We start from the raw sequence: 13,896 nt of genomic DNA, 5'->3' as shown, positions 1-13,896 counted from the left end.
TTCATTCTAGAAAATGCAAAAGCTCCCCCATCACAAATCCCCTCGCTCTTACGTATATCTTCGAAAATTTAGGTCTTGCAGCCCCACCCACTCCCGGGTTGTTTTTTTTTATTTTTGCAAACGTCCATGAATAACAAAAGCTGGGATGAACCAGAGAACATAGCTGCCATCTCGATCTGATTAGTATCAGGTAATGGGAAGAAGCTTTGGAATCTAAAATACATATGAGCTGAAATAGTATCAGACAAAACGCTTTCCAATCATGCCAATGAAAAGGAATAGAGGAAAATACGGGGCTGTGAAAATATCTTAAGATTTTTTTTATAGTAGAGCAGTACTGTAACGCTTATTTTTTTTTCTTTTATATTCTTTACATTTTTATTCATATCTCGGATAATATGAGTCCGATCAGGAAGACACTTTCACAGATGATTTTATTTTTTTCATGTCTAAACATTATCTCTAAGTTGCTTTCGAGTGGGATTCACCATTTTTACAAATTATAAATTATAATCCTCTACACATGATTATTCTGAGTGTAATTTTCTGATAACATGTCTATATTGAGTTGAAATGACCTTGGTATTTTCTTTAGGGCACTGAATTGTTATTATTATTTGTTTGGCGTCACCTGTGCCTGGGAGGCGAAAAGCGAACTGAATCACTATGATCCACAGGTCTCTCCTCCCGATATAACTGATGGGGGGGGGATGCAGGTGGACCTCGACACCGGGGTTTCCCCCTACTCTTATACGAATAGTGCAGTGGGTTCTTAACGTGCAAAGGTGGTGACTCTCCTCTACAAGGGGCCTCCATTTAACGTCCTATCCGAGGGACGGAGTGTTTTCCATTGTAACATAGCCTGCATCTATGAAACATGGGAGAGACGTTTACACACAACGCACTGACTTCAGTCATCCGCCCAGGGTGGACTCGAACCTACGATCTTTGGTTCGACTTCGACGGGCAGACGCGTTACCGACTGAGCCAACACCGCTCTCTTGTTATCACTGTATTAACTCAATTTATATTTAATTGAAAATGAAATAACTGAAACAAGTTTCTCGAGATGTTATGGTTTCTGGGTTTGGAATCTATGTCATAGCTGTCAAGTGTTCACGCGCGTTAGTGATATCGGGTCCGGTTTGAGCGTTTCTGGGCGACCGCGCGTTTGTTAGACGACACAGCCAGCATCATAGAATTATAAACCTAATCATTGGTGGACCACTCCCGGGGGGAGGCTTACTATGATAATGTATTTGCCCCGTCAGGGGCAAAATTTTTTTCATTTTTGACAATAGAAATGACAATTTTCAGGCAGAAAAGTGCCTTCATTTACTTTTGTCCTTAAATAATTTATCATTTTTCATCTTTCAGGGGGGCACGTTGGGGGGGGGGGCAAAATCTCGTTTTGCCCCCCCAAATTTTTTTTTGGGGGGCAAGTGCCCCCCTGCCCCCCCCCCCCCCCGCTTCCGGCGCCCTTGAGGGGACATATTTGAGGCCAAAAGTTTGCATACAACCACGGAATACAGTGGAATTTTTTTGATTAACAAACATCGTAAAATTCACTATGTCTTCATAAATATTAATACTACCACCATGACCACAACGAATCTGTTATAAAAAGCGTATTAGGCTAGTTCACATGACTGGGATGCCGTTTGGATTAAAGTACACTTCAGGTGGAATTTTTCTTGAAAAAAGTAATAATAATGCCAAATATATTCCATTGATATTTTTTTAAAGCATCGTTTCATAGAAATATACAAAGGTCAAATCTATGATTTATACTACATTTTCTATTATGATATGTCACCATTGGACAAAAAAAAATATGTTTGTGTTGAGTCGGTGGCACCAATATGATTTTTTTGTCAAGTTTTTATTTCTAATTTGTCTAAAATATGAAGATTTTCGGGGAAAAGTGATCGACACCTAAATATTTTTCATCTCGTGATGATAAAGCTATGTGATTTCAATTTTTCAATTTTATTTATTTCTTTTTCAACAGAGCAAAGTAAGGTCGAAATAATTACATAGAGACAAAATAAATTCAGGTATGTACAGTATATGATATGTATCTAAATTAGAAGTAAAACAAAACATAGTAATATATATATAAGCAAAATGTCATAACCATTATAAAATAAAATTCTGAGAAAATGGAGGGATCCACTAAAAAAGCAGTGCTTGTATTGTGTGGACCCCTCTAAATAATTATTTTAGAATTGCCTACGAAGACAAACACGAAGGTGACAAAACAGAGAACAGCAGAACAAACAAAACAAAGAACAAGAAACAAAAGGAAAAAAAGGAAACACACATAAGGGATACGAAAATAAAAAGGGAAAAGGAGATAAGGAAAGGTAATAGAGATAATGGAGCAGGACTTCAACACGGGATAATAAAACAAGAAAGAAAGAAAATAAGTTGAGGCATGAAATGGTGAATCTAATGATAAAATTATTTAGAATTGAGTAAATGATGACCTGTATGATTTCAGAAAATTATTTTTAAGTTTCATTTTAAAAGAACAGAGGGATGGGATTTTAATTATATCTTCACTAAGGGAGTTCCAGAATCTCGGGCCATCGTATATAAATGTTTTTTTTAGCTAATAGTGTTTTTAAAAGAGGTAAATGGAACTCATTAGACTGTCTCGTAGGGTAATGATGAAGTGAACGATTTTGAGGGAACATTGAATCAAATACGTGAGGAAGTGAATTGTTATTATATTTATACATAAATTGGCCTAAGTGAAAAAGATATAGATCATTTATTTTCAGCAGCTTGTTTTTAGCAAACAATGGGTCTGTGTGTGAAAGAAATGAAGAATGGTTAATTATACGGAGAGACTTCTTTTGTAATAAGAGAAGTCTGTTTAATAAAACTTGGTGGGTATTGCCCCAAAACGAGAATGCCGTACTTTCAAATATGGTAAGATTAAAGAAGAATAAATCATTGATAGAGTTTGTGGAGGAAAATGAAATTTCAGTTTATTTATTATGCCGATGTTGCATGAAATCGCTTTACAAATATTTTCAATGTGATATTTCCACGAAAGTTTGTTATCGACAGTTATGCCTAGGAACTTTATAAATGAAACAACTTCTAAAGGGGTATCATCAAACACAATGTTTGCGGGCAGTGTGTCTATGGAGTTACTAAATAACATGTATTTGTTTTTTTTTTAGATTAAGGGATAGTTTGTTAGCTCTTATCCACTGAGTAACCTTTTCTAGCTCAGAATTTACTATATTTAGTAGTGTGTTTGGATTTTTATGAGAATAAAAAAGATTAGAATCGTCGGCAAAAAATATGAACGAAAGAATATCGGATGATTTACAAAAATCATTAATGTAAAGTATAAATAATAAAGGACCTAACAGACTACCCTGTGGGACTCCGCAATTTATATTTCGCATATTGGATGTATAGTCGTTTAATGTTACGTACTGACGTCTATTAGATAAGTAGCTCCTGAACCAATCCAAGGCCTTCCCACGCACCCCATAGTGACCAAGTTTATGTAATAATATATTGTGATTGATTGTGTCGAAGGGGCATGACAAACTATTATTCTTACCGCCGGCTAGGATAAGCAAAACTGTGAGATTCTTCACAAAAAGAAAACAGCACATCACCAGGCAGCCCACTGCTGATGCGATGACCATTACGTAATATGTAGGAAATGGGAGCCATTCACCGACTAGCGATAGGATTGTTTTTCCAGCGGCAGTTGACGCCCCCAGAATAGACAGGAAAAGTGCCCCGTCTTTCTCTGCGAAGCCTAGTGATAGCATATAACTAACCTGTATACATACATGAAGAAATAACACACACGCAATCATTTATTAGATAATTATTTTTGTATTTAATAAATCTTCTACTTTTAACGATTGCCGACGGATATTTGTTTCTGAAATACCGCTGTTTCCGGAGGAAATAACGGAGACCATGCTGGGGGAATAAACATTGAAATCTTAACGAATGTTAAATTTTTGAAATGTCGTCATGCTTTTGAAAATTTATTGATCTAGTTCTTGCAATTTAGAGATAGGAGAAATCAAGTTTCAACTAATGTTCTGTATTAGTTTAAGGTTAAATTCTCAAGTTCAATTGTCTGAGCGTCAATAATCTTAGACCATGTTGGGGGAATCGACATTGGAATCTTAACCAAGGTTAAGTTTTTGAAATGTCATGCTTTTGAAAATTTATTGATATATATAGTTCATGAAACGTGAACATACTAAGAGCAATCAAGTATCACTGAAAATCCCGCGCTAGTTTCAGGTCACGTGACCAAGTTCAAAGGTCATATTTAGGGTCAAAGAACTTATGCAATGTTCGGGATATTTGTTGAATTGCATCATATCTTTGAAAGTAAATAGATCTAGTTCATGACATTTAAACATAAAAGTAACCAATTATCACATATCCTGCAGGATTTTCAGGTCACGTAAACAAGGTCAAAGGTCATTTTCAGGTCAATGAACTCCGGCCATGTTGGGGGTTTTATTTGAACATTCATCATAAATTTGAAAGTTTATGGATCTAAGCAATGAAACATGCAGTCAAGTCAGTCAAGTATAATTGGTCATTTTACACGAGTCCTAGGACGTGTGATCAAGGTCAAAGGTCATTTGGGCGTGTGTTATATCACCACTGATCAAGGTGATCACCATCCCCCCCCCCTGAAAAATCGGGAATCCGCTCCCTGTTGGCCATGTTCACCCTGTTCAATTTGGTGGATATACTATATGGTTCGCCATCTATATATGTTGCAGCAGACAGACCGAGATTCGCAATGACCCATAGGGAAAAAGTCGAAATCTTTTGCGCAGGCTGGTATGAAACTGCATCCTTGCGATTGTTCAGCGCTGGCCGACGCGTCGACGCTGGTCGATCGGATATGCTGTTTACTAGGGTCCAGAAGGTAGGAGAGATTTATTTTAAATAGAAATTAAGAGAGATTTTGGTAATTTATTGCCGTATGTTGTTGTTTTTTTTTGGAAGCATCACCGTCACATTACACTACGCTAGCACTGTGTGCTGCCTCCACCACTGCGCGATGTCGACACTGAAGGTAAAAATTTGGTCTGCAACAAATAGGTGGCGCACCCCGGCGACAGGATAGCACACTGCAAAAACTCCGGTGTTGATTAAACACCAGCCTGGAATCTATATACATGTACAGAAGTGTTAAACAACACCAGTTTTGTTTTGGTCTAACACCAAATAGGTATTTATATTAAAACAGCATCGGTTTGATTCCAAACTGGTTTTGTTTCAATACTTCTCTGGTGTGGACATATGTAGATTTCGGTCTGGTGTTGTATCAACACCGGAGTTTTTGAAGTGCATGCGCGAACATGCGGTCTCGAAATAGCACCCTAAACAAGTATTGTCCATATTCTGAAAATGCACCCCTTAAAAAGTATTGGCGTGTGAAACCCTCCCCTTAACAAGTATTGGAAACAAAACGACACTCTTGGCAAGTGTTCCTTGAATTGAACCCCTAAACAGCTAAAGCGATATTTTAATTGTTATGTCACGGACGTCGGTTTGACCTTTACCTACATGTACATCATAGGGTCTATAACGGCCCCACCTCCTAGACCTCGCGCACATCGGATTCTAAACATGAAGTGCTGACTATTGGGGCAATCTTTTATAAAAAAATTAGTCTTTTTATACCCTCGCAAATTTGACCCTAAACACGTAGCTTTCCTAACGAAATACATACCCTCTTTGCATTATTCTAACGTTTTTGGCATCCTTTTTACGTGTTTTTTTTTTTTTTTTTTTGGGGGGGGGTCTCGCATGGTATTCACTCGTCAATGTAAGTGGGGGCGGCTCAGCATATTGTGAATCCACCGAATTGATGTTATTAATATTATGTCTTACCATGTTGACAAAGTAAAAGCAGTCAACAATCCCGTTAATAATTACAGCCAAACTGATGAAAACTAATTCTGGATAGCAGGAATTCTGACATCGCCACCGTTTCATTCTAGTCTCTTTCTCAAACAAGGAACGTTGACTGTTGCCGGGACGAATATTTAACCCATCTCTCGGAATGTTTTCATCTGCACCTTCTAGCTCTGATCTGTTATTTTTTAGTACTTCTTTAATTTGAACAGCCCCACGTTCTGTCTCGTCATGCGGGAGTGGTGGTCCCGGATCATGATCCTTGTCGAGTTTCCTTATCGAGGCAACTTGAACGTCTTTCGATATTGAAATATTTTCACCAGATCTCTGTGAGGGCGGTACCAGCGATGCCACACAAGGGACTCCTAGTATGAAGTACATCGAACCAGCAATTTGGAGTGAAGGTCGCCATCCGAATCGGTCAAATAACAACCTTAGCAAGGGAGCGAATGTCAGCATGCCTGAAAGAAAAATAATGATACATAAGAATGATTATATGAACTGAGGATGATGAGGATACTGAGATACTGTACATTAAGTGTATTATGCACACACACACACCCACACACACACACACACACACACACACACACACATATATATATATATATATATATATAAATATATATCACCTGCATCACGCGATTCAACATAGCAGCAGTGCTGACTTTGAAAACTACTACAACTCACACAAGATGTTCAGTGATACTTGGTTACTCTTATTTCCACGTTTTATGAATTAGACCAATACACTTACAGAGATAGGATGTTAATTCAACAAATACCCCCAATGCGGCCAAAGTTCATTGATCTCACATGACCTTTGACCTTGATCATGTGACCTGAAACTTGCACAAGATATTCAGTGATATTTGATCACTCTTATGTCCAAGTTTCAAAAGTCAGATCAATAAACTTGCAAAGTTATGATGGTAATTCAACATATACCCCTATTATGGCCAAAGTTCATTGACCTTTGACCTTGGTCATGTGACCTAAAATGCGTACAGGATGTTCAGTGATACTTGATTACTCTTATGTCCAAGTTTTATGAACTAGACCAACATACTTTTAAAGTTATGATGCTAATTCAACAAATACCCCCAATTCGGCCAAAGTTCATTGACCCTAAATATCCTTTGACCTTGATCATGTGACCTGAAACTTGCAAAGGATGTTCAGTGATACTTGATTACTATTATATATCCAAGTTTCATGAATCAGATCCAAAAACTGTTAACGTTTTGATTGTAATTCAACAGATACCCCCAAATCGGCAAAAGTTCATTGACCCTAAATAACCTTTGACCTTGGTCATGTGACGTGAAACTCATGCAGGATGTTTGGTGATACTTGATTAACCTTATGTCCAAGTTTAATCAACTAGGTCCATATCTTTTCTAAGTTATGGTGTCCTTTCAAAAACTTAACCTTAGGCTAAGATTTGATGTTGACGCCGCCACCGCCGTCGGAAAAGACAAAAATCAGTGTCTGTGTCTCATGAGTTATATATATATATATATATGGCTATATGTGTGTGAGTGGGTGGGCGTTTTGTACGATCGAGCGCCTTTGGAACGTTGATTAATGATCCCCCCATCTGAAAAATGGATCGACGCCCCTGATTTACTATCAATCAAGTGGTTGGATTTGGGTTTCAAAAACAGCGATTGAATACGACGGGGCATAAAGAGGGTAATCCAGCCGAAATTGATTTTTGTTAACTTATGGATAAAGTTAAGGAAACATGAAAAAGGGCAATTTTAAATGCGATTATACGTACCGAGACTCGAACCAGAAACCGCGAATGCCATTGCCCTGACGTTATTCTTTGAATAGAAATAGCATGCGACAAGCCCAAGTACGAGGATACAAAGACCGCCGGCACCACACCCGTACATCAAGCTGTATGTGAGGTAGACAAGTGACATGTTTGGAACGAAAGAGGTCGCCACGACCCCCAAGGATGCCATGACGTGACAGACGACGCCGACGGGCCGGTAGCCGAAACGGTCAATGAACACCTTTATGACTGGAGCCATCAAAGCAGTAAGCCCGATGGGGATGGATCCTGCCCAACCTATAGATTCAAAATGAAAGAAAACCAAAAAAAAAGGTTAAATATCCTCATGCTAAAATAACACATTTTACCTTGATATCATCACGCAGGGCTTACTGGACCAGTTAGACCAGTATAATTACAACTGGTAACTCTGAAAATTGGAAAATCGGTTTACAGGTCTAAGAGTCAAAGAGTATGTCCTCATAAATATGGTATGCTTTACTGCTGAGTGATCAGGAGGTATTTATTGGAGTAAATGAATCCAGATGTCAATGATGTTATAATCATAAAAGGGTTGCAATAAATTCCATTTAAAAACATTTTTACAGTAACTAAACAGTAAAGAATATTACAACTCGTTAATGAACACTTTTTAGCATCACTTCACAAGTTAAATTCATTGAAAAGTTATTTGCAAATATAACTCTTGTAAAAAGTTGCCGCATTTGCCTTCCCAAGATTGACTGGCAAGCCTTGGAATATGCTCTCTACACTATACAGGAAGCAAAGAGATCGAATACATGGTCGAGGTTTTTAAATATTTTGAACGGACTTGTAAACGTTGATTCTAGTTTATATTTCATCCCTGAATTTCAAGACATGACGAGAGTACATCACCTAAAACTATTTAAGCAGAGGTTTGTACTGCGCTAAGGAGAAACAGTTTCAGTCAGAGGGGTGTAGACCTACTGAACAATCTTCATCTTTCGGCGTCCTCTCTTGACTTCTTCAAAAATAGGCTGTCATGGGGGCGGTGCGGTGTGTGCATGGGCGGAAATATGTCGCTATAGAAGCAGAGAGGACCAGGGGCTGGAAACTTTGAAAGTAGCATCGCAATGAAGACACTATCTTTTTGTTCAGAAATCATGGAACTTCTTTCCACCTAGGGAGTTTAATAACAGTTATGTCACCATTGTATACATCCCATCAAGTGCAAATGTTGATCTTGCTGCCACAAAAATAGCTGTGATCTGCACACTGTATCATCCATCAAAATGACCTCGAAAGATATGGAGAAGTACGTGATACTGTTGCTGCAAGGCTGTACAGCCAAGCCGCCCTTTCGCTATTCCGAACATGTTGTCCACGTACTTTTGCAATGCAGGCATAAAATGAAGCATGGGAAACCAGTAACAAGGAAAGTAAGGAGTGACGACGCAAGAGAACCCCTGGGAGTCTGCTTCGAGTGAACGAATTGGGATGTCTTCGTGGATTCCTCAGCATCGCTGGATGAGGCAGTGAACTTTGTCAGAGGCTACATCAAGTTCTGCAAGAATGTGTTGACCCCCTTGAGAACAATAAACCCATAGCCTAACAACTAACCATGGGTGGACAAGAATGCAAAGGCTATATAGTATATACACAAGAAAGTACAAGCCTTTCTAAATCGTGAATCAGTGAAGTCCATTTGGAGAGACTTCAAGACAGACATGACAGATATCAAGAATAGAAAGAGATAATTGGGTAAACAAAAATAATAGACAGGACCCTTCACAGAGGAAACTCTAGAGATGCTTGGAAGGGAACTAATGTCGGACATAAGAAGCACATAATACCGGCATAGGCGATGACTCTCTTTTTTTAGTTTGTTCAGAACTTCAATGAATGCTATTGTCGTTTCAGGAAGAATTTTCATGCTCGGTATTTGGAGGAATGCGTACAAGCTACCCTTAAGTGAAAGAATACTTGATGTTGGAAAGGTTAGAAGGGTTATCATGGCTATGGGGACAGTCAAAATGAACAAATCTTTGGGTCCTGGTAGCAAATCTGGCAGGCTTCTTAAAACATGTTCACAACAATAGAGTACCGAGGTGTCACTGTCATAGCATCGAATCGGCTGGTTCTAAATAGAGTCGCAGCTGACGATCGTCTGTACACCTTTGTTTTTGCAAAAATTACCTTCATTCCTAGGTTGCAAGCGATGAAATCCTGAAAGCCATTTTCTTCTATGGGAAACACGCTCAGGGTTCATTTTAGAACCAGGCCACCATGACAACATGGCAACTGACGTCATCGCTTTTGGACGATATTGACCCTTATTTTTTTCTGTTTTCATTTTGTTTCAGTGGTCTCTAATCATACTTCACATGTTCTAGATCTGTGGAAAAAGAGCTTCAATCTTTCCAATCCCTTTAAGGAGTCAAAACCAAGTGTGATATGTTAAAATTGTCTAAATTTCTATTTTGCATATATGGACATAGGTTGTCTATTTGGGGTTTTGCTGGAATTGTACAACATGCTTCAGTTTAGGCAAAGAGGACCTCGAGGCATACATGTAGGTATGCACTTATTAGAAAATAACAACTACTTCTCACTACTACTACTACTACTACTGCAGATACACTGCAATAGGCCTACATGTATACACCAATTCGTAGTTTATTTCTTTGCATGATCAGAAGAAGTTTTAAGAATAAATTTCAAACAGATAAGCAAACATGAAGCGGCAAGGAAAGGGAACGAAAAGAGAGGGAGAGAGAGAGACAGATAAATCGACTTTCAATCCACACACTGGCTCAACGTGGCAAAAAAGGGAAAGGGTCAGACTTGTCATTCGGGAAAGTTTTATAAAATGTTGCGGTCGAGCAAAAATTTTGACTTGTTAAAAGATTAAGGAGCTGTCACACCTTGGCGTTTTAGACAGCGTATGCCCGACGTATCAAAATTTCTCTAAAACGTCGGCATACGCTGAACTTTGATTTTTTTTCAACTCTGGGCGTATACTTAGCGTATTCATAACGAGTTGGACGTATACATAACGTATTAGTAACTTATATCGAATGCTTCGTTAACTTATAAGTAACGTATTCCAACGAATGCTTAGCGTATTGCTGGCGTACACAACTTATGACCTACGATAGCCTAACTTACGCATAGCGCGCGGCAGCGTATCGCTGACGAACACGTGTCGTAGCCTATAAAAAGGCTGCCGCTCGACTACTGGGCGTTGTGGCGTGCGCCTGTAATCCAAGCTGTGGGGAAGTTACAAATTGATGTAGAGGTTCGAGCCCTGGTCACGTCTTTCGGATGGTGACTTTAAAGGTCGGTCCCAGACGTAAATAATCATATCTGATTGATACACGTCTGATAAAACTCAAATACACACACTACTCAAATCATTACCGCACGATACATCACCGTATCAACACCACCGCCATGCCGAAGAAAACTTCGAAGAACGCTACCAAGAAGTCCCCCACCTTTGAACCCCACCTTTATATACCAATTCCTATAAACGTCGTCAATACGCCATTATACGGTAGCTGTAAGTTATAAACACGTTCAGTAAGTTTTGTGGTCGTCCGGAGCACGTCTTCATACGTCAATATACGTTGGAGTTAAGTTACACATACGTTCAAAGCACGTTACTCATTGGTTAGAAGTAAGTTTTAGGGTTAGCTGGACATTATCTCGACGTACATCGACTTATGAGTAACTTGCGAATAACGTGTGTCAACGTGTATCAATGATCGCGTAACTTGCCTACAACTTATGGCCCGCGTATGCGGGACGTATGAGCCATACGCTGGCATACGTCGAAAAATTTTGCGCTTGCACAAAATTTTTCGACGACCTCGCCGTATGACGACGTATACCAGCGTGTTTTAGCGTACCCTTAACGTATGCAAAACTTACCCGTAACGTATTCGACGTACGCCAGCGTATTCGCCAAATTCCTCATACGTCGGGCATACGCTGTCTAAAACGCCAAGGTGTGACAGCACCATAAACATACTAATATTATTCAGAAAGATGTATAGTTTTTACCCTTTCCGTTTACTTATGCTCTTTCGTCCCATCTTTTCTTGGCGGTGAAACTTTCTTCTGTCGTACCTTCGTGAAGAAGTACGGCAGTGCATGCTTCTGTATCTTCTACAGATGCTGCGCATGGCTAGAGGAAACGATGGACCCGAATGACTTTGTCGCTTACCTGTAAATGTCGCAGAGCTCCCAAACTCCTCCTGGAACTCGACGAATAAAATGCCGTAAGAATACATGATACCGAACATGTTGATAAAAAGGATCCAGGTCATTGCCACTACCGCCCAACCCCAGTTGGCCGAAAGACGTCCTCTTGCCGTGGGTAAGCACGTATTCATTTTCTCCGATGCCTTCATGACGACGTACTGCATCGAACAATGTGGACAGAAATCACTTGCCACATGCTTGCTGGAGTTCAATAGTTGATTGATCTGCAAACTATATCCATACATGCGATAAGCCTCTTGTTTTCCGCCCGATATTGGTCAGAGCAAACTCGATTATCAACTCTAATTAGTGTTACATAACCTGATAGCTTTGTTTAATGAACTGAATCTAAAGTGCATCGAAAATGCATCAGATTTTCGTATAATCCAAAACGAACGTTGTCCTGAACAACATTATTATTTACTTGGTCTATAAAGACTAAAAAAATGTTTACCAACGAGAATGGATATAGAGCCGTACACGTAATTCGTATAAATCAGTCCAATAAATAGGCAATATAAAACATAATATAGCCAAGGGGGGGGGGGGGGCTTCAACTTCCCCACCCATGAGAGTGTTAGGCCTTGACGTGCCAACAATTTGTTTCATGTAGCTGATAGAGAAAAGCCTACTCTTAACAATCCAAGTGATTAACAAGCGAAGATAATTGGATTTAATTTTTAACTACAGTATGCATTATACATATCATACATGTTGTACATATTAGTCTATGGAAATGCATACAAAAAGCGACATTTCTGAAATTGAAGTATTTCAGTTTAATACCTTATAAATTGGCTAAGAAGAATGATACAGAGTTTTAATTTCATCCACATAATAATAGTATATTAATAAAGTTTTCTGGGACATTTCAAGGCCATTCATTCATTTTTCTATGTAAAATCATGTATTTGCAAAATTTTCAATTTTGGGGAAAAAATGACAAAAAATGCAATTTCCTACTTAAAATCTCAGCCAAATGACCTATTTATCCCCATAAATGGTATCATATTGTAGGAAATCTATTTATCTTTCATGCCACTAATTTTGTGGCAATGGAATGTTTATGTCAAAATCTATGTACGAAAATTCAAATGTTCTGAAAATTTGGTGGCCATTTTGAAAAAAGCGCCCTCACGGGTTAATTTTCAGGATACAGTCTGGTTACCTCATATATTCATATTCAGCATAAAAAACTGGTCTAGAAGCACTCTATGAAAATTTCTCCTTTTTCGTGTGGCACCTTGCTCAATTATAACCCGGACTAGTAGGGAATCTATCGAGGAAGGGGGGGGGGGGCAACCACGATCCACCCCCTTGGCCCCCCCAAGAAAAAAAATAGGGGTCCAAACCTCAAAAATCTTTTCCCCTTCAGACGAGGGTCGCGTAAGAAGAGCAGTGGTTGCCACGAGCCTAATTACATCAGGAGGGCTAAAGATGTTCGTTCGACCCAACCCCATTCGATTTTTTTATATTTGATATTGCTGATTGACAAAAATGTATGAATGTGATTCAAAATCTAACACTGATTCTATATAGAAATGGTAATTACTGAACTTCCTTCGCCCAAATTGGGAAGATAAATAAGTGACTTGGAACTATTTTTGACTGGCGGAATAATTAGCGCTATTTTACTGTTTCAGTCGATGAATCTGATCAATTCATAGATTATCTTCATGGCGATTGATTTTTAAAATGAGCTGGCTACGTTACCCTTTCCTGGCCAGATATGGAATGTCAGATATATACCCTATCCTATGGTAGTAAACATTCCACCCTCTAATTTCATATTTATTTTTTTATGAATTTTTCAAAAGTGCCATTTTAACACACAAGTCTATGCGGGAATGGAATGTTTACGCGCGTGACACCAGTGGCTGATCTGAGGGAGGGGGGGGGGGGGGGGTACGAAGCAGCCAGTATACGCCACAGCT

General features: G+C 39.0%; 1 protein-coding gene across 1 annotated transcript; it reads right to left on the bottom strand.

The window, feature by feature from the left end:
• Positions 1–1,631: 1,631 nt before the first annotated feature.
• Positions 1,632–12,168, bottom strand: LOC121417800 (monocarboxylate transporter 9-like). Its single transcript, XM_041611537.1, has 5 exons — positions 11,925–12,168; positions 7,715–8,011; positions 5,908–6,392; positions 3,575–3,812; positions 1,632–1,693 (listed from the first exon to the last, which is right to left on the bottom strand). Exons 1-5 carry the CDS (start codon positions 12,124–12,126, stop codon positions 1,632–1,634), a joined length of 1,284 nt encoding a protein of 427 aa, XP_041467471.1. The 5' UTR covers positions 12,127–12,168.
• Between the last annotated feature and the right edge of the window lie 1,728 nt (positions 12,169–13,896).

This window comes from Lytechinus variegatus, chromosome 6 (assembly GCF_018143015.1).
Source record: "Lytechinus variegatus isolate NC3 chromosome 6, Lvar_3.0, whole genome shotgun sequence".
Lineage (NCBI taxonomy): Eukaryota > Metazoa > Echinodermata > Echinoidea > Temnopleuroida > Toxopneustidae > Lytechinus > Lytechinus variegatus.
The sequence above is the reverse complement of the archived record's forward strand: the minus strand, read 5'-3'. Positions and strand labels throughout refer to the sequence as shown.